The 20,989-nt window shown below is 50.3% G+C and overlaps 1 protein-coding gene across 1 annotated transcript in view; it reads left to right on the forward strand.

Annotated features, from left to right (window-relative positions):
• The window catches only part of TONSL (tonsoku like, DNA repair protein), a 612,770-nt gene that overhangs the window by 529,722 nt on the left and 62,059 nt on the right, over nt 1-20,989 (forward strand). The window contains exon 22 of the mRNA XM_069621801.1: nt 6,969-7,140. Within this exon, the coding sequence (XP_069477902.1) occupies nt 6,969-7,140 (172 nt within the window). The remainder of the gene's footprint in view (nt 1-6,968; nt 7,141-20,989) is intronic.

The raw sequence follows: 20,989 nt of genomic DNA on the forward strand, positions 1-20,989 counted from the left end.
GTACCTGAACCCCTAAAGACTCGGCTTCTGGCCACGGTTACCGAGGTAGCCTTAGTCAACCAGAGCATCACTAAATATACTGTAGATGCTGCAGAAACAGCTGGCCGTTCCCTAGTCCAAGGAATCCTCCTCAAACTCGAGCATCTCTCATGAACAAACCAATAGAGGATGCCAACCTCTTTGGGAAGGCGGTGGATGACGTGCTAGAGAATGCAAAAAAGGAATTTGACACCATCAAGACCCTAGATCAGATTTCAAGGCCTCCCAACAAGCGAGGTTATGGAAACAGACGCTTTTTTCCAGGCCAACGCCAACAACATCAGCAACAGCAGCAGTACTCTGCAGGCAACTGGTCCTCGATTCAAGGAACCAGTGGACAATACACCCAAAGAGGACAGCGTTGTGGCAAAGGGAGAGGTCGGTGTTCCACCCGTAGAGGTTCCCAAGCCACCAACACCAAATGACCCGAAGATTCGGGTCCACTCCCATACATCACCCACCGGTCGGGGCCGGCTAACATCCTTTCTTCCAGCCTGGGAGGGAGTAACATCAGACCGCTGGGTACTTTCAACCCACGGCTACTGTATAGAATTCAACCGCTCCCCGACGTACAGACCCCCAAGGGGACGACGCCTGTCAACAGAACACCTCGCCATCCTTCTTCAAGAAGTGGACCAGCTACTACAAAAAGGAGCTATAGAGGTCGTGCCTCTATCACAGGTAACAGAAGGTATTTATTCAGTGTACTTCCTTGTACCCAAAAAGGATTTAACAATGCGCCCTGTACTAGATCTGCGCCCAGCAAACAAATATGTAAAACCTCAAAATTTTCGCATGGTGACACTACAAGAAGTAATCCCCCTGTTATCGCAAGGGGGTTACATGACAACACTGGACATGAAAGATGCATACTTTCATATTTTAATGTTGCCAGCGCACAGAAAATACCTCAGGTTCATGATAGAGGGCAAACACTAGCAGTTCAGAGTGCTACTCTTCGGCATAGCGTCAGCACCAAGGGTATTCACGAAAGCAGTGGCAGCGGCCCACCTGCGCAGGTTGTCCATCCCAGTATACCCTTACCTCGACGATTGGCTCATAACAGGGGATTCTTACGAGACATGCTTCTCAAATACCCAAAAGACTGTAGACCTTTTGTTCTAACCGGGCTTCTCCATCAATGAGAAGAAGTCCAGCCTAGAGCCCAGCCAAATCAAACAATTCCTAGGGACTCTAATTCGAACAAAGGACAGCCTCGTCTTCCCCTCCAACGAGAGGGTCCAAAATATGCTGTTTCAGATCCCTCAATATGTGGCCGGTCGAGCGGTGACGGTGCGCAAAGCAATGCGTTTGCTGGGAATGATGGTGTCATGTATATATTTGGTACCACACGCGAGACTGCGCATGCGTCCAATGCAAGGGTGGCTCAACAGCCAGTGGTGTCAGGCCAGCGGACAATTGGACGATCTAGTGGTGGTCTCACAGGCCTTGGTTCTCTCGCTACGCTGGTGGTCGAAGGAAAACCTTGTAATAGGGAAACCATTTGCCAACCCCGCAGTGGAGGCCACTCTAACCACAGACGCATCCCTCACAGGATGGGGGGCTCACCTATCCCATCAGACTGCACACGGAGTTTGGACTCCGAGTGTAGCATCCAAACACATAAACTTGCTGGAATGTTAGCTGTCTTCAAAGCCCTGAAGGCTTTTCAGGCACACCTGCAAGGGAAGACAGTGATGGTCCTCACAGACAGCACCACAGCTATGTACTATCTGAACAAGCAAGGGGGCGCTCACTCTCCAGGACTGTCCAAGCTGTCCCAGAACATCTGTAAGTGGGCTCTCAAACGCAACATGTTCCTGTTGTCACAACATGTACATGGGGAACTCAATCTTCTAGCAGACAAACTCAGCAGAGACTTCCCTCTACCCGCAGAATACGAATGGCGGTTACAAGAAGACGTCGTCTTTGACGTCTTCACACAATGGGGATTCCCAGAAATCGATCTCTTCGCAACTCTGGAGAACTCCCAATGCCAAGATTACGCCTCCAGGTACCCCCAGAACCGATCCATGGGGCACGGTCTATCAATACCATGGTCAGGGAAATATGTTTACGCTTTTCCCCCCCGACTCCCCTTCTCAACAAAATAGTGACAAGATGCACCAGGAACCAGTCACCATGATATTAGTGGCCCCTATGTGGGCCCGGCAACCATGGTTCGCTCACCTGATGGAGATGTCTGTCTCCACCAGTGAAACTACCCTGTCCGTACAACATGCTGTCACAGGACAAAGACAAGACACTACACCCATGCCCACAGACCATGAACTTAGCAGCATGGCTCCTGAGATCATAGAATTTGGTAATTTACAGCTCCCGCAAAGATGCATGGACATTCTCAAGGAAGCTAGAATGCCTAACACACGTCACTGTTACTCTAGCAAGTGGAAGAGATTCGTCATATGGTGTAGAAATAAGAGCATCAACTCGGTTGACTGCTCTCCCACACAAGTTGTTCTCTACCTGACTCACCTACTAGACTCAGGGTTAGTGTTTAATTCTATTAAGGTTCATTTGGCTGCACTTTCCGCTTACACCACTTCTCAACTTAAAGTGTTGTGGTGGAAAGTCCCAGTTATTAAGGCCTTCACGGAAGGGGTTAAAAGAATACACCCTCCCATAGCTAACCCAGCTCCCGGATGGGACTTAAATGTGGTACTAACCAGGCTCATGGGCTCACCCTTTGAACCCATGCACAAAGCAACGCTTAAGGACCTCACCCTTAAAACTGCTTTTCTAATAGCTATCACTTCCATCAGGAGAGTAAGTGAACTACAAGCGCTGTCTATCCTAGACCCCTTTGTAACAGTTCAGAGATACGGTGGTTCTACGCACACACCCTAGTTTTGCACCTAAATTCATTTCTAAGTTCCATGTTAACCAATCTATAGAACTACCAACGTTCTTTCAAAACCCTTCAAACTTGGGAGAAAAAAGCCTGCATACATTGGATGTGCGCAGGGCTGTTATGTTTTATATGGAAAGAACTAGACCACTGAGAAAGACTAATCAGTTCTTTGTCTCGGTGGCAGCAGGAAGAGAGGGAGATGCAGTTTCAAAATCCACTATATCTAGATGGATCGTACAATGCATCACCCTCTGTTTCTCTCTTGCTAACTACCCTTCAAGCCAAGAGCACACTCTACTCGAGGCACTGGGGCTTCCATAGCATTCATTGCAAATGTCCCTCTTGAGTCCATTTGCAAAGCGGCAACCTGGAGTTCTGTACACACCTTTACAAAACACTGCTGTCTAAATGCCCACTCTAGATCTGATTCCCAGGTGGGACAAGCAGTATTAAGACATCTTTTCTCTACTGTTCCTTCTCATAACCCACCGCCAACTCCGGGTACTGCTCGCTAGTCTATGCAGAGCATGTGATTCTAAGCAGATTAACAAACATCAGAAGACAATGCATTACTTACCGTAAAATCATTTCTGATGGTTGTATCTGCTTAGATTCACATGCGCCCACCCTTCCTCCCCGCTCGGATGGAAGGAACATAGACATCCTTTTAACTCTGTCTCTTTTCTGTACTCACTCACGTCTATAAGGCTCCCTCAGGGCAGAAAAAATACAAACAGAGGGACCTCGACGCGTGAGGGGTTGTGGGTACACTGCACGTCACTATAGGGATAGTGTTACAGACACGCCTTGTCGACGTCCCCCTTTCGACTACGAAAAAATAAAATGCAGTACTCCGCAGTGACCACTGGATGTCGGACTATGCACAGCATGTGAATCTAAGCAGATACAACCATCAGAAATGCTTTTATGGTAAGTAATGCATTGTCTTTATATATCTGCTTTAATACACCTGTACTCATGCTACACTTCGTGCAACCTCATGTCCGAAACAAAACAATCTGAGGGACCTTGACGCATGAAGGACCATGGCTACAGTGGACGTCACACTAGGGATAGTATTACTGGCACGCCCTGTCGACGTCCCTTTTCGAAGCTTCGAAAACAACTGTAATACTCTGCATCTTCCACTAGATGTTGGCCTATGCATAGCATGTGAATCTAAGCAGATACAAGCATCAGAAATACGATTACTGTGAGTAATGTATCATATATATATATATATATATTTATATTTATTTATTTATTTATTACATAAAAGATGTCCTCTGCTGGTCCACATCCTGCCTAGAAGATCACCATCTGTTTATCAAGATGGATACCTCCATAACACCAACTCTGTTACCTGTGGAGGCCTACAGGGATCCATCCCCTCACCTATGATCTTCAACCTTTACATGGTGCTTCTGTGAACCATCCTCACCAGCCAGAACATCCACATCCACCGATACACAGCTCTACTTGGAAAATGTCATCCATTAAATACAGCCAACAACTCAAGGCCCACCCTGACCTGATCAAGACCTAGATCTCCAGCGCCTACCTCTAACTGAACTCCTTCAAGATAGAGTTCCTATTCTTCACTAACACACAACCCTCGCATTTAGACCCGACTGTCCGCCATAAATCTCAAGAAGTTCAACTCACCAAATCTCTGGAATCGACATAGAAAGCAGCATTTACGTCAAAACACATTGGGACAAATCTCAGTATGTTGTCACTATTGGGTAGCCCCTTCTCATGAGACGAGTGAGGTGAGGGCGATACTCGAAAGTCCCCCTGGTGTGGTAGTCAAGGGTGGATCTGATGGGGAGGGAATCCCCTTATGGGACCAGTGACGACTACTTGGAGATAATGCAGTATTCACATACACCATCACTTCTGCACTCCCCATCACCCCACTTATCTACAATACTACTATCTGCATATGTAAGGTTGAGGAATTTGTTCCTCAAAAAAGCACTGAGACGAGGAGGAATCAGAACCACCCAAGTAGAACCTCTTTGCGAAGTACTGAGCCGAAGAAGAGCTCTTTGAGCCCTGCAAGAATAGCCAGTTCAGTACTGCGATGAGAAGGAGGTGTGGAGAGATGGAGAGCACCTTTAGGAACCACACGAAACGGTCTAGTGATTACTGACTTCCTATTGGCCGATGCCAATATAAAACAGAAGGACTTGGCTTCTCCGAGTTGGAGGTACCGCAAGAGCAAGTAACTGCGTACAACGAAGACGGACGAAGCACGGGGCGCTGCAAAAGCAGCTGTGAGATCTGAAGCCGGTCCAGAGCAGAAGGACTGAAAGGCAAGCTGGCAGATAGAAGCTCCAAGCGTCTCTGAACTATGGGGAGTGCGTGGAGAAGAGATTGCGCTGCCAGGAGGAGATTGAGGACTGCAGAGCCTCCACAATCTGAAGACTGCCCATGACTGCCACAGAAGCCCCCCCAGCTGACTTCAGGAGCCCAGGAGTAGTCACAATCTACGCACACTAGCCTCTAAGGTACGCAGATTGATGGACAGGCTCCAGGAACCAGAGAAGGCAGTGGCAAGATGAAAGGAGCTTGAGAAGCTGGCGATATAGGGCCTGGGATCCTGAAAGCTGTGAAGAAATGTTATCATACATTTTAGCAAAGGGGGGTAGTACCTGGTAGGAGAGTAAAACAAGTTTATCAAGAAGGAAGAGAAAACTCGAAATAGGAAGTGGAATTGCGAGTCTGGGTCCCGCACCCATAAGAGAAAATGATCATCATTGATCTTCATAGTAGTAGTTCCTGGCAGGATAGTGAATCAGGTCGGCTGTGTGAGAAAGACCAGGGAAAGGGAACCGTTCCCCCTGGAGCTGCGGACATTGTGAAAAGCCAACAGAAGGCAGGCATTCCCTTGGCAGTGCAAAGAAGCTAAGAGAGCACCAGGGGAAGTGAGTCACACCCCTCATGTTTTAGTGAACATTGTGCAAAGCCAAGAGATGGGAGGCGTTCTCTTGTCAAGGCAAGGAGCCGGGAGAGAACCGGAGGAAGATTGTCATTCAACCTGCTGTAGTAGGGAACATTGTGAACACTTTGCTGGAAATCCAAGAGCAGGGAGCCATTCCCTCAGGAGCCAGTTTCCTCGATATATGGAACAGCGCCTGTCCAAATGAAGGGAGTCATTCTTCTGTATTAAGAGGATAGCAAACCTCTTTAGTTTAGTTGTAAGTGTAAGATTTGAAAATAGACCCAGGACGCTGGACTCTTTATAGTACTTGGACATCCTGGTGGACTCCTACGTTTTGGTTGAGGCAAGGAAACGCTTTTTATCATTAGGGCAAGGTAGGGGTTTCTTTTCATTTGTTTTATAAAAGTGTTTGCCAACCACTATGCCACCACTGTGTCACAGTCATACTTCTGCACCCTTACAACATATTGTAGAAAACTCAGACCAGACATCATGGTACCAACTATCCATTTTGTGGAACATCAAGCCCTTACTAGCTAAATGTCCAGGCTTCTTCCCGGATAGGTTCTTTTTACAATGGCAATTTCTTTTATAGCTCAACCGGTTGTATAGGCTTTCCCTTTCCTGCTAATGTGCACAGATCATTCCCAACCTGTGCCCTGTCTTCTTCTCACTCTTGAGAACTGATGCATGTTGCTAGCAAAGTCTGGTTTCTCAAAAGTGAAGGGAAGCCCTTAAGTTACAGACAGCTGTCTTCCCATTTCCACATTTTGAAACTGATGAATGTGCTGCGTCTGGGAACCTGTTTGAGAGAGCAGACTCCACATATGAGGTCTGCTCTGTAAACTGTTCCAGCACTCTTCAGGGGTAAACGCACGCCCCTGCACTTTAAGGAGGATCACGTTTTTATCTCCTCCGTTAATCCAGACTTCTCATCAATATATTTTTAACTTGTAATTTTTAGTATCCAGAACAATGTGTAAATGTTTTTCTGGGGGTTTAACCGAAGTACATTTTTAGTGGCCTTCATGCACCTTTTTTCTTTGTCTTTCCTTTGCTAAGGTGCACGAGATTGTCACACTTTGTGATGCATAAGTTGTCTTGTTTCAGAATCTGGAGGAGTTGGATTTAAGCATCAACCCGCTGGGAGATGGCTGCTCCCAGTCCCTGGCATCCCTGGTCCGGTGCTGCCCTGTGTTGAGCACGTTGCGTCTACAGGCCTGTGGCCTCACTGCCAAGTTCCTCCAGCACTACCGCCTCCTGCTGGCTGATGCACTTAAAGGTGAGTCACTTGCCCTATTCCTGTGCCGCGGCAGAGTTGGTGAGCAATTATTCATGAAGGCCACTGATACTTTGCTCAATGTCACTTTATAACAGCAGTACTCTTGTGTCTGTAAGAATGGCTCCAATGAGCTGCTTTGCTGGGAACTAAGCTTGTTATAGTGCGTGATTGTATTGACATAAATGAATGCTGGTTTTCTAAGCAGCTTCAGAAAACAGACTTTGGTGTTTGGTTGTGGTTCTTTTCTGTGGGGCTAGGGGGGGCCGTGAGGCCTGGTTTTGGAAAATCCATATAAAAGTGTGTACATAATTCTCACTTGTTCTACTCCTCCGATCTCTTTCTCAATCACATTAGCTTTGTTTGGTGCGATTTCATGTTAAGATTTCACTATAACAAAATTGTTTGAATCTTATTTCCAATGTATACATTTCTCCCACATTTTCATCCTCTTTTGAAGGCCCATCCAGACGCAGCCTGGTTCAGATATCTTTCACTTAAGTTAAACATAACACACAGTAATGCATAGTGTATACACAACAGTAAATAGTCAGTCAAGACCCAGCCCAGCCACATGAAGTAAGGCCACTACCTTGTGGTTGTTGGGACAGTATTTCTTTATAAGACTATCCCTTGGGCAATACAGAACTCCAACTCTTAGTATAGGCCTGTACCACTCAAGGTAATGGTACAGTGGCAGAGCTGCCAGGCTTATCTTAGGAGGGAGAGAGGCCTATAGGAAGGTACAAAGAACTTGTAGCATACATATGGTCTAATGAAACACTTATCTATGTAGAAATAAAGGTTTATTTTATATATAGACAGGCAAAGAGAAGTATTCTGAAAGGTATGTACTGTCTTAAACAATAAGCACAGTATAAAAACCAACAAAATACTTCCGGTAAGTAAACCACAGTGTAAAAGACTTCTAGAAAGACAGTATGCAATTCAAGGTAAGTAAAACCACTTTCAAGTAAACCATGCAATTTATTCAGGAAGGAGACAGTTACACTACCAATATTAGCAAGTAAGTTATTTGCAACTCTTGTAACTTCGCTACCATCATTAGCAAGTAAGTACTTTTGCAAGACTTGTAACTTATTCTGTTTCAGGAATAACAGTTACACTACCAACATTAGCAAGCAAATACTTGTAAGAGTTAAAGGCCTTGTGCTTTAGCAGTCCTCCCCTGATATAGACAGGAGTGTTCTCAGAGGCAGAAGAGGACACTGATGGTCCATTGGCCAGCTGTAGGCAGAACAGGAGCAGACCCAACTGTAGCAAACTCCGAGTTCAGAGGATTTCTCATGCAGCAAGTAAGTACAGTACTTTGTAGTTTGTTAAAGGATTCAGGGAGAAGGCTCCCTGAATGTGCACCAGTGTTGGGCCTGTCCTGGGTGAATTTTCAAACGTGCGAATCACCACCCTAGCCACACAGGAGCAGTACAACGACTCTGGGTAAGTGTTACCTCGAGTTCCATAGTACCTCAGCAGTGAGGAAGATGATGCAGGCAGATGCCTCACGATGCAGCAGCTACAGGACCCGGTCACTGTATTGTCGGTCTTCAGATGAAAGGAAGACTCTGAAAGGGATTTTACAGCAGCAGTCAAGTGCAAAGGCTCCCAGCAAAGGGTTCTTAGTTGCTTCTTGCGGCATGAGATCACCTCCGACACCTGGGCCCTGCAAACAATCTGGTAGCGTTATTGTCTGCCCTTGTTAAAAAGGCCACCAGGACAACCGCAGCAAACTTATGGCAGGCAAAACCTCTGGCTCTTTTGGCCTCAGACCCGGGTGGTCACAGATGCATAATTGAAGGGTTGAGGCGCTTACTGCGAGCAATTGAAGGTGAGCGGCCTTTGGTCTACGACGGAAGCCAAGTGGCATATCAACAGACTAGAGTTGCAAGCCATCAGGCGAGCCCTGAGGGCTTTCGCCCTATCTCTCAAGGGTAAGCATGTACTCATTCTGACAGACAAGGTGGCCATGTACTACCTAAACAAACAGGGTGGTGTGCACTCCCGTCCCCTTTGCACAGAGGCAATGCTACTGCGGTGCTGGTTGTTTGAGAACAAGATTCAAGCGGTTCATCTGGCGGGGATGGAGAATGGTTTGGCGGATGCTCTGAGCAGGCAGAGCACGGTCTTGCACGAGTGGGATGTGTGCCAGGAATTCCTGGAAGAGGTCTTCTCTCTCTGGGGTACCCCAGCAGTGGATCTGTTCACCACAGAGTCCAACGGGTAATGCAAACAGTTTTGCTCGAGAGAATTCCCAGCGAACAGCGCACTGTGTAATGCTTTTTTGGTGGACTGGACCTTCTGTCTCCACTACGCCCCCACCCCCCGATTCACGTCATTCCTTGGATTCTCAGGAGGTTGAGAAGGCTTCGAGCAACCATGAACCTGATTGACCCGGACTGGGTGAGGAGATCCCGGTACTCCGATCTCCTGGATCTGTCCATCTGTTCACCTCACCGGATGCCTCGGTGTCCGGATCTCCTAACCCAGTCGGAAGGTTGAGCGCTCCATCCGACACTGGTTTCCTCAACCTACATGCATGGTTCTTGAGAGGATGAGGTATGATGACTGCCACCTCTCTGAGGCAGTACTACTTGAGGAGTTGCTGGCTGCACACAGACCGTCTACAAGATATTTGTACGCATACAGTGGAGAAGATTTGAGGCATGGTGCAGAGAAGCGACATTGGCCCTATCTCTTTCCCCACCACTACAGTGATGGAGTTTCTTCTGTCACTGGCCTCAGCAGGCCTTCAGGTCAGCACAGTTAAAGGGCATTTGGCATCCTTGTCTGTGTTCAAAAGGTCCCCTGATCAGGGTTCTTTCTTCACTATTCCGGTTATAGCCTAGTTCCTGAAGGGCTTTCTCAATAAATTTCCGCCAACCTCTTTTGTTGTTCCAGATTGGGACCGTAATCTGGTTTTGACCTTTTTGATGGCGGCTCCGTTTGAGCCTATGCATTCCTGTTGTTTGAGGCTGTTGTCCCTTAAAACAGCCTTCTTGGTGGCAATCGCATCAGCCAGAAGAGTCCGTGAGCTGCAGGCATTATGCTGCAAGCTACAATTTTTGTGTTTTTTTAGACAAAGAGTGTATCTCAAAATCAGGCATGCCTTCTTTCCAAAAGTTGTTTCTGAATTCCATCTTTCACAATCTATTGATTTAACTGTTTTTTATCCTCCTCCACACCCCTCGAAAGAGGAGGAGCGGTTTCACCGTCTTGACCCTAAAAGAGCCTTGAGCTTTTACATTGCCTGTACATCTGAGTTCCGGAAAACAGACCAGCTGTTCGTAGCCCATTCTTTATCTCGCAAGGGTCTCACCATTACAAAACAAACGCTTTTCACGTTGGATTATTTTATGTATATCTGAATGTTACCAGTCGGCAGGCAGAGAACTTCCACCAGGGATCAGAGCACATGTAACCAGAGGGGTTTCAGCTTCCACAGCACTACAGATGGGTGTTCCTATTAGGGACGTTTGCCGTGTGGCCTCTATGGTCTTATGCTTTGAATGTTGGCCATCGGGCTGATGCACGCTTTGGTAGGGCAGTTCTATTTGTTTAATACTTACTGCCCTCCTCCTTTAGAATAACTTCTTGGGGAGTCTATCAAGATGAGGAATCTGCGGGAGAAAAGCAATCCGTTGAAGAATAAATTACTTACCGTAATGATCTTTCTATGGATTCTTCTCTGGCAGATTCCTCATCGCCCCTGCCAGCCGTCTACGCTCAGAAAGTGTTGTTGCTCAACGCTTCTATCTAAGTGAGAAAGAAAGTTGGTTGATGGCTCTAGGGTGTCAGTTTTCACCCTTTGGGATGCATCCTTTTTGTTATATTTTTTTCACAGGCTAGTTCACCTCTTCCCATTGGTCTCCCTCTGCAGGGTTCAAGCACATGGGGAAAAAAGGGAGGAACTGAAGCATGGTGCGTAGTGACGTGTTTGTACAACGCCCGACGTCACTTCTGGAGCTGACAATCGAGCACCGAGCAAGGCGGACCGACGGCCAAGTCGAGGTCCACTACGCCCCCTGTCGAAAAAGTTGCAGAAAAAGCATAGCTGGATGATATGCGGTGAAGAATCTGGGAGAAGAATCCATAGAAAGATCATTATGGTAAGTAATTTCTCCTTCAGTGACATTATGATTCTATCATTGCCTTGCAGTGTTAAACGGAAGGCTGAAAGAGTGTGGCGAAATGATCCCACCCCTTTGCGTCTCACTACTTATAAGTGCCTAGCAGCTAACTTGAAGCAAGCCATTATATTTGCCAAATCCGAAAAGTTATAATAATCGGATCTCTTCTGCCAAGTCCAGTACGCATGATCTATTTACCATCCTTAAAGAATTCGAAGGTAAAACCCAAGTAGGTCCTTCCTTTCATAAGGACAGTAACTGGTGTCAGATTATTCACAATGAATTCAATTTAAGACTGGGGCACTAACACTCCACTGACTCTCAGATCAACCAGATTTCTTCCATGATATTTGCCCCCCCCCAAACCCACAATGTACCCCCACAATATAACCAAGGAAAACTCTCTGCAGGGGTCCTTTTATTTTATTTTAAACCCATTTCGGAGTCTCAGATATGTGAAATTGTGGGGAAAATCAAACCTACCTCTTGTATGGGTGATCTTTTCTCATCAAGGCTCTTCAAGGACTCTATTGAAATCCTGGCACCATGAGTTGCTCACTTGGTAAATGTGTCATTTAAGGAAGCTAGGGTGCACCTGTTGCTCAAGGAGTCATGAATTACCCCCTTGATAAAGAAGAGCACCCTCGATCCTCACAACCCAAAAAACTATTGACCAATCAACAACGTGTCTTTTCTCCTTAAGATACTCAATAGAGTAGCATATGTTCAACTCCAATAACATCTGGAGAGTAATCACCTTCTTAATATCAAGCAATTGGGCTTTGAATGGATTGTGTCTTCCAACGTATTCCTCATATTTGACACTTGTTGTCCAGCTTCAACTGCTTCTAAAAATAATTTATGCAGAGGGCGCTGTGCGTCGATGGCGTCGAGGGTTCCCACCACTCTTCTTCGTCTTAGGAAAAGTCAAAGAGAAGACACCGATGGTCGCCTTCATCGACTTATTCGTCTGACGCTGCCCCAGAGAGTGTTTCTAGCCCAACAAAAAAACTCCAGCTGAATGGGAAACATTCAGGGCACAAATGTTAAGCATATTTGAAAAAGAAAGCCATGCTCCTCCCGAGCCTTCGAAAGAAGCCAGACTGGAAAGGTCTCGTCAAAAGACCTGCACACCCTCCAGCCCTGGTAAAAGGTCTGATCTGCATTGGGAGCTCTAGAGGACTCGATCTGGAAAAAAATCAAAGGATCATGAGACATGGGGAGAAGTAGAGGTCGTCAAAGGCCTTCGACTCCAGCGGTGCCTTCGATGCCCGCCAGGTCCTCGAAGCCCATCAAGCCCTCGATATCGACGCCGAAGACCTCAACGCCAGCTGCGCAACACTTGCCAGCTATGCCGTCAGTGCCAAGCGCCCCTCCAAAATCGGCGCTGATAAAGGAAACGTCGACAACTTCGACACCGCTGAAGTCTATTGGTACAAAACCTGACAAGATGTGTGCTCCACTCCCGAAGAAAGAGTTATTTAAGTCTCTTACTACTATGTTTGAAGAGGAAGAGCATTCTGACAATGATGAAGCACCATTTGGCTTGCAGTATGATACTCCCAATGTACTAGAGAGCTTTAGAGCTGAGGAAAGTAAAATGCAGGACCTATATGAGAACTTGCAAACAGCAAGTGGAGTTGATACTTCCCCAGGAGAGCCAGAACCAGTGGAACATACAGACTCTTCTTATAGACAGCTCATGTCAAAAGTGGTTGACTATTTAGGTTGGAGCAGGCCACCTTTGCCCTATGACCAAGATGACCTCAGACATTCTGGACAAGGTCCACAAACTGATGCCATCTTGCCTTTTCATGTGGCACTGCAAAAAAGGGTGGCTAGGAATTGAGAGACACCGGAATCTAATCCGGTAGTCGACAAAAACTTGACAAAATATACTGCCCCTCCAGTAGTGACCCTGACTACCTGTTGAAACACCCCACTCCGGAGAGTCTAGTGGTGCAGGCAGCTACGGCTACTTCTAAACAGGCAGTGTACCCTACCATCCCTCCTGATAGCAACGGCAAGCGTGTAGATGGATGGGCGAGGAAGGTATTTTCTGCAGGGAACATGGCACTAAAGTCTGCCAACTCCACTTGTGCCCTCGCAAAGTTTTCGTATACTCTATAGGACTGTATCTCCATGGCGGCAGAGCACTTTCCCGAAGGTGATGAAAGGGACGGCTTCTTGGCTATAGTTCAGGATGGCAAAGAAGCCATATGCGAGTCCCTTCAGTCAGGATTGAATTCTGCGGATAGCATCAGCAGATCCATGGCTACCAGCACCGTTATGCGCAGATTTGCGTGGTTGAGAAAGTTGGGTCTTGTAGCTGATGTGCAATTTTTAGACTTCTCAATATGCCTTTTGACGGGTCTCATCTTTTTGGTAAGAAGGCTGACTAGAGCGCTGTTATTAGGTAACCTCAGCCTTTTTGTCCTCGTGCACAACCTTATAGGGGTAGATCTTTTCGCTACTACTCGTCAGTTGGAAGAGCGAAAGGAATGACCAGTCAAAGAGGCCAGAGAAGATTTCTTTTCGGTGGACGAGGTAGAGGTGCAAAGCCAGCCCAAGAAGCAGCCTCATTACCACCAGCCTCTGCAGCTGCCGCCACAAAACCCCTCTGAGGTCTTGAGTCACAGATCATGGGGTCAGACTGTCTCAGCATCTGCAGGAATGGCGAGACATTACTTCGGATGCTTGGGCTTTGGAAACCGTAGCCCGCGGTTACTGCCTTCCTTTTATAAGAAGACCTCGGAACAATCCACCGGGGAACCACTCTTTGAGGATTCCGGATCCACTCCTTGTGCAGGAAATTTTAACCCCACTAGAGAAAGGTGCTATAAGACCAGCACCTATAGCAGAATGGAACAAGGGATGTTCTCCAGCATGGGGTCTGGCATGGATTCACATGCTCATGAATATTCCCCGTCGTCAGGCCGGGAATCCTCTCTATAGAAAAAATCAGTAGTTTCTGATCTGTCTTTCTCAGTAGTAACCAATCACTGGTCTCTGGGTCATACTGCCCCCAGCCAATGACTGCCCTCTCCCTAAGCCCCACCCCTGGCAGCCATCCTCAGATTTTTATCGCACGTTCAAGTGTTGGGAGTCCTCGTGCTTAGCTCTCGCGCTTTTGCTGCGTTTCCGTGCTTTTTCAGGAGATTTTCTCATTTTTTCGGTTAAAAGAGCCTCAAGCTCCACCGTTTCTACTTCCGATCAACGGGGATCCATTTCGGAGTTTTCTACGCCCCTCAAGGGTGAAGATTTCGTCGAGTTACGCTTTTGGAGGATTCCCAAAGTTCCGAGGCCTACCCCGGACATGGCCCAGGAGAAAGGGAGCTCGACGCCCCGGGAAGCTTTTCAGGACCTGCCCTGGATGCCAGCTTCAGAACGTTTTCAAGGAGGACGAGCATTCGTTGTGCCTCTACTGTCTCCATGAGGACAAGACGCACAAGGAAAAGGACTGCGCGTTTTGTGGAAACATGTCGGAGCGGACCATGAAGGATCGCCACCTCTGTCTCGCCAACTGGCTGGAAGGTAAGAGCCCGCCAGGCGAGAAGAAGAAGTCCGAGCGGTCTTCTAAGTCCTGTGAGGGTGCTCCGGCGACGGGGGCCCACAAAAGGCTAAGCATCGCGAGTCCGCGGGCACCAGGAGCTCTGAACGGTCGGGCTCCTTGGCTGCCAGGTAGGGCGCACCCTCCCTGGCGCCATCGACCACGAGCCAATGCTCTGGCTCGGGTAAGAGGAAGTCCGAGAACCCGGCAAAGCTTCTGGAGAGGCCCCGGTCGATCTCGAAGACTCCGGCAGAGGGGGAGCGAGGCTCGGACCCTCCCCCCGAAGGTGAAGGCCCCAGGCGTACAAAAGGTGACGTTGGCCGTGATTCACCCTGCTAGGACCTCGATTGAGGATGTCGCTGCGGCCCTGGCTCAGCCTGTGGAGGCTACACCAGTGGAGGCGCCCTCAGGTACCAGAGTCTCCCTACCACCGGAGTCGTCTTTCAGGCCCATCGAGAAGACCCCCACGAAGTCCTCGTTGGAAAAGGGGGGAAGGGGGTGGTGGCCGTCGTGGATACGGACACGACATCTGAAGAGGAGCTCATCCAAGTCGTGGAGGAGACCCAGCCCATCGGGAGGGATACCAACGAGGGCGACGGTGACGCAGACGAGACTCCTCAAGAGCCCTCACGCCCGTCGTTTCCGGCGCCACAGGACACCTCGGCGGCCATTTTGTCAGCCATCCAGTCCTTATGCTCGGAGATGAGGACTAGGTTGCCCCTTCCCCCGACGGAGGAGCCTGAGCCAGACCCGACGGAGGATCCGGAGCCAGGACCTTCGGGGAGCCCACTGCCTAAGAGGAGGAGGACGCATCCTAGGCCTTCTCTGCCTTCCCCCCGGTCCACTACCCACCGGGATGATACAGGCATGGACACGACTACGACGGGTATGGATGACGACGGAGGCGACGACGGGACGTGCCCCCGTTATCCCCTGCCCGGGCGTCCCCGCCCGACGAGATTGGATCCTTCCGCGCAATGATCTCCAGGGCATCCGAGCTCTTCCAGCTCTGCCCCGAGGAAAAGAAGAAGGAGGGGTTCCTTTATCAGCGGCGCGAGGCTAAAAGGAAGACGGTCCTCACCGTCCTGCTTCTTGATGACATCTGGGATGAGGGGGTCACCCTCCACAAGAACCCGGCCATGGCTCCTGCGAAGAGGGACCGGTACGAGAAGTACCGGGTCCCCGACGCTGTCCCCTTATGCCTTAGAGCGCAACCAACCCCGGACTTGGTCGTTTCGGCGACGGCCAAGAAGAAAACGGGGGGGGCCATCGGCCTCGACTTCAACCTCCCCTCCGGATGGTGAGGGTAGGAAACTGGATGCGATGGGATGACGGGTCATCTCATCTGCAACGACGACCATCAAGGCGGCCAACACCCTGGGCATCGTAGGCTGCTACGACAGGGAGTTGTGGTTCAAGATCGCCCCTCTGTTGGACTTCCTTCCGGATGCCAAGAGGGCTGAGGCCCTGGAAATCTTGCAGGAAGGCGAGATTGCCTCAGACCATGCCATTACGGTGGCCACGGACATCGCCGACACCGGTTTCCGTTAGTTGGGCAACGGCGTTTGCCTGAGACGACGAGGATGGCTCAGGGCGACGGATTTCCGCCAAGACGTTCAGACCAAGGTTTTGGACATGCCCTTCGATGGGAACAACCTTTTTGGCAAGGCGGTTGATGAATCCCTTCAGGCGATCAAGACGGACACGGAGACGGCCCGTGCACTGGGTGTGCTCCAACAACGACGGCCGTCCTTTCGGAGTTCCGGAGGCAGACAGGGTGCCTCTAAGGGAGCCGGCAGCGGCGCCTCTGCTTACCGTCAAGCGGCAAGGTCTTCGTCGCAGGAGGCCTATAGGGGACGCGGCAAATCAGGTGGATCCCGCCGTCGTCGCCAAGGTGGTCAAGGAGGCAAAGCGGCCGTCCGTCGGGTCCCCGCCGAAGCACCCCGGTGGGAGGCCGGCTGACGAAGTTCGTCGGCGTGTGGGAGTCCATCTCCACCGACCGTTGGGTGCTGGACGCCCTGCCCCTGGGGCACGCCCTCGAGTTCCAGAAGAGGTGCCCCGCATTCCTCCCGTGGCCAGGAGGGAAAAACACGTCCCTCAACTGCTGTTGGAAGTACGGGCGATGCTCAGGAAAGGTGCCATCGAGCTCGTCCCGAAGAGGCTTCGGGGCTCCGGAGTTTACTCAAGATACTTCCTCATAAGGAAGAAAACAGGCGGATGGCGTCCCATCCTGGACCTGCGACGACTAAACAAATGCATCAAGGCACAGAAGTTCCGGATGGTCACCCTCCAGCACGTGCTGGGACAGCTGGAGGAAGGCGATTTCCTGTCGTCGTTGGATTTGGAGGATGCTTATTCCACATCCCTATTCTAAAGAGACACCGAAGGTTCCTCAGGTTCGTGGTCAAAGGGTGGCACTACCAGTTCAAGGCCCTCCCGTTCGGATTAAAATCGCCGCCCAGGGTGTTCACCAAGTGCCTAGCACCGGTGGCGGCGCTGCTGCGCCTGCAGGGGATCCACGTCTACCCCTACCTAGACGACTGGCTCATACGGGCAAGGACAAGGGAGCTTGCCGTGGAACACACTGCGAAGTCCGTCCAGCTGCTCACGGACCCGGGGTTCTCCATCAACTTTCCAAAATCCCACCTGGTCCCGTCGCAAGTCGCCCTGTTTCTGGGAGCACAGCTCGACACAGTGGCGCGGCGGGCCTCACCGTCGGAGGAAAGGATAAGGGCCATCCTAGGAAAGGTGCAACATCTACTGGCCACGGACGTGGCCAGAGTGAGGTCTATCAAGTCCCTCATCGGAATGATGTCCTCCTGCATTTATCTGGTGCCCCATTGCAGACTTCGGATGCGGCCCTTGCAAGAATCCCTCGACGCCCACTGGATCCAGACGACGGGCAGCTTCGAGGACAGGATCTCGCTCGACGAAACGTTCCGTCAGGCGGTACGATGGTGGGGTGTCCGCGCTCATCTGACAGCGGGAACAGGCTTCCTAGCCCCGGCCCACCAGGTGTCGGTGACGACGGATGCCTCCCTGGAAGGTTGGGGAGCGTACCCCGGGGACCTCCACGCGAGAGGCCTTTGGTGCTCGGAGGAGAAGACTCTCCACATCAACATCTTGGAGCTCCGCGCAGTGTTCTGGGCCCTCAGGTCCTTCCTTCCGTCCCTCAAGGGCAAGGTGGTGAGGATCTTCACCGACAACACCACCACGATGTTTTACATTCGGAAGCAGGGCGGAACCAGATCCCCTGCCCTGTCCAAGGAAGCCCAGGATCTGTGGCATTGGGCCATCGCACAAGGGATGTTTCTGGTACCCTTTCATCTGGCAGGGATAAAAAACACCATCGCCGACTCACTCAGCAGGGAGCTGCGCTCGTGCCACGAGTGGGAACTGCGCCGGGATCAAGTGGACCGACTCTTCCGACGATGGGGCGAACCCCAGATCGATCTCTTTGCGACGGCGGCGAACTCCAAGTGCCGGAGGTTCGCCAGCAGGTTTCCCCAACCGAGGAGCATGGGCGATGCTTTCTCGTTCCCCTGGGACGGCCTGTTCCTTTATGCATTCCCGCCGTTGCTACAACCAGCTCAAGAGGTCCCGCTGCAGGATGATCCTCGTCGCACCGGCGTGACCGAGGCAGATCTGGTTCCCGGACCTTCTGGACTTGTCAGCGTCCACACCAGTCAAGCTACCGACGGACACGGATCTTCTCTCCAGAGAAGGAGGCGCCATTCTTCACCACAAGCCAGAGTCGCTGAACTTGCAGGCCTGGCTCCTGCAGCACTAGAGTTTGGAGGATACGACATCCCGGCCGATTGCAGAGAGGTTCTTGCAAAGGCCAGGGCTTCCTCAACTCTCAAGTGCTACGGACACAAATGGAAGAGGTTCTCTATCTGGTGCCGGGCACAGAAGATTAACCCTCTGCGGATTACGGCCCCTCAAGTATTGCCGTACCTACTGTCTTTGGCCAAGGCGGGCCTATCTCACGCTTCCATCAAGGTACATCTGGCTGCCGTTTCACGTTACACCAGAACTACAGGACGGGCGTCCTTGTGGTCTCATCGTCTGGTGAAGGAATTTATGAAAGGACTGTTCCGATCATTTCCGCCGGTGAAGGCCCCTGCCCCGGCGTGGGAGCTCAACGTGGTACTAACTAGGCTCATGGGGGCCCCATTCGAACCTATGCATTCAGTGCCGTTGAAGTTTCTGTCATGGAAGACAGCATTCCTCGTGGCCATCACCTCTGCACGACGAGTGGGAGAGATCCAGGCCCTGTCTTGCAAGCCTCCATACTTGACTTTTCACGACACGAGGGTGGTGCTGAGGACGCACCCCTCCTTCATGCCCAAGGTGCCGTCGGACTTCCACCTCAACGAGCCCTTGGTGTTGCCAGTTTTCTTCCCGTCGCCTTCGTCGCCGGCTGAGAGGACTCTGCACTCGCTAGATGTAGCTAGAGCGCTGAAGTTCTACGTGGACCGCACGAAGAGTTTCCGGAAGACATCACAGCTGTTTGTGAACTTTGGACCTGTGAATCAAGGGAAGGCTCTCTCGAAGTCTTCCATTTCCAGATGGCTCTCCGGCTGTATCATGCACTGTCAACGGTTGGCAAACCGACCGCTGCCCGGCCGTCCGAGAGCCCATTCGACCAGAGCGATCGCTGCTACTACGGCGTTCCTGTCTGGTGTGCCCCTGCTCGACATCTGCAGGGCTGCTACGTGGAGATCGAGGCACACCTTCACGAGATCCTACTGCGTCGACCGGGATTCCAGGGAGGAGTCCAGAGTCGGCCAGGCAGTGCTGCGCAACCTGTTCACCTAAGGTGAGCCTGGTGAGGAGGTAAGAGTTGCTTAATGTTGAGTTGTTGTATTGCTTGATATTGAGCCTTGTGCCACCTCCCGTGGTTGTGCATATGTATACTGCTATGTATTCTTATAATCATGAGCATGTGAATCCATGCCAGACCCCATGCTGGAGAAGTAACAAGTTACTTACCTGTAACTGTTGTTCTCCAGCATGGGTCTGGTATGGATTCACATGCGAACCCTCCCGCCTACCCCTCTGCGGCTCTTCACTTGGTCATACTGCCACTTCACGTGCTACCAAATCTGAGGATGGCTGCCAGGGGTGGGGCTTAGGGAGAGGGCAGTCATTGGCTGGGGGCAGTATGACCCAGAGACCAGTGATTGGTTACTACTGAGAAAGACAGATCAGAAACAAAACTGATACTGATTTTTTCTATACCGAGGATTCCCGGCCTGACGGCGGGGAACATTCATGAGCATGTGAATCCATGCCAGACCCATGCTGGAGAACAACAGTTACAGGTAAGTAACTTGTTCCGTACTCGCCATATTTTTTGATCCCCAAAATGGACAGGGGACTGAGACCCATCTTGGACTTGAGATACTTGAACAAGTTCCTCAGGAACTACAAGTTCAAGATGGTCACACTTTCTCAGATCCTTCAGGCCCTCCAACTCCAGGATTGGTTGGTGTCATTGGACCTTCAAGATGATTTTCATGTGCCTATCCATCCCCAGCACAGAAGATACGGAGGTTCGCAGTTGTCATTATCAATTTAGAGTTCTGCCATTCGGGCTGACCTCTGCCTGAGGGTTTTCACCAAGCTGATGGCAGTAGTGTCAGCGAATTTCAGGAGAGGGGGGGGGCTCACATCTACCCCTACTTGCACGATTGGAGGACAGCCACCCTACGGTGTGATTGACAGCTAGACTGCGACTGAATGGGAGAAACCTGCATAAAAGGTGAGGCTTTTGGCTTGGAAGGCATAGTCGACAACTGAATGAAGGAATCCGAAGAAGAACTTGGAAGAGACGCCTGCTGAAAATCCTTGACTGTTGGTTTTCCCAGTTAAGCCCTGCTGCTGTGCTGAAGCTCCAAATTCGCCTTGACTAGACGAGCCTTGCAACGGACGACTTCTCCCCTTGGGTTGGTTGGACCAATCAACCCCAAAGTGAAATCGTTTGGGCATCCTCTCGGAGCTGACTGTACTTCCATTGCTGCTGCGGGAACCGAAGTGCCAGGGAGAGGAACACCAAACCGAGTGCATCGCTTTTAAGTCGTTCCCGTGCTCCAGGAAGATCCTCCAGACTCCCTTGAAGCAGGACTGGCCAAGCCTGAGCCACCTCAACAGA

This window comes from Ambystoma mexicanum, chromosome 5q (assembly GCF_040938575.1).
Source record: "Ambystoma mexicanum isolate Mex_15411 chromosome 5q, UKY_AmexF1_1, whole genome shotgun sequence".
In the NCBI taxonomy this organism is placed as follows: Eukaryota; Metazoa; Chordata; class Amphibia; order Caudata; family Ambystomatidae; genus Ambystoma; species Ambystoma mexicanum.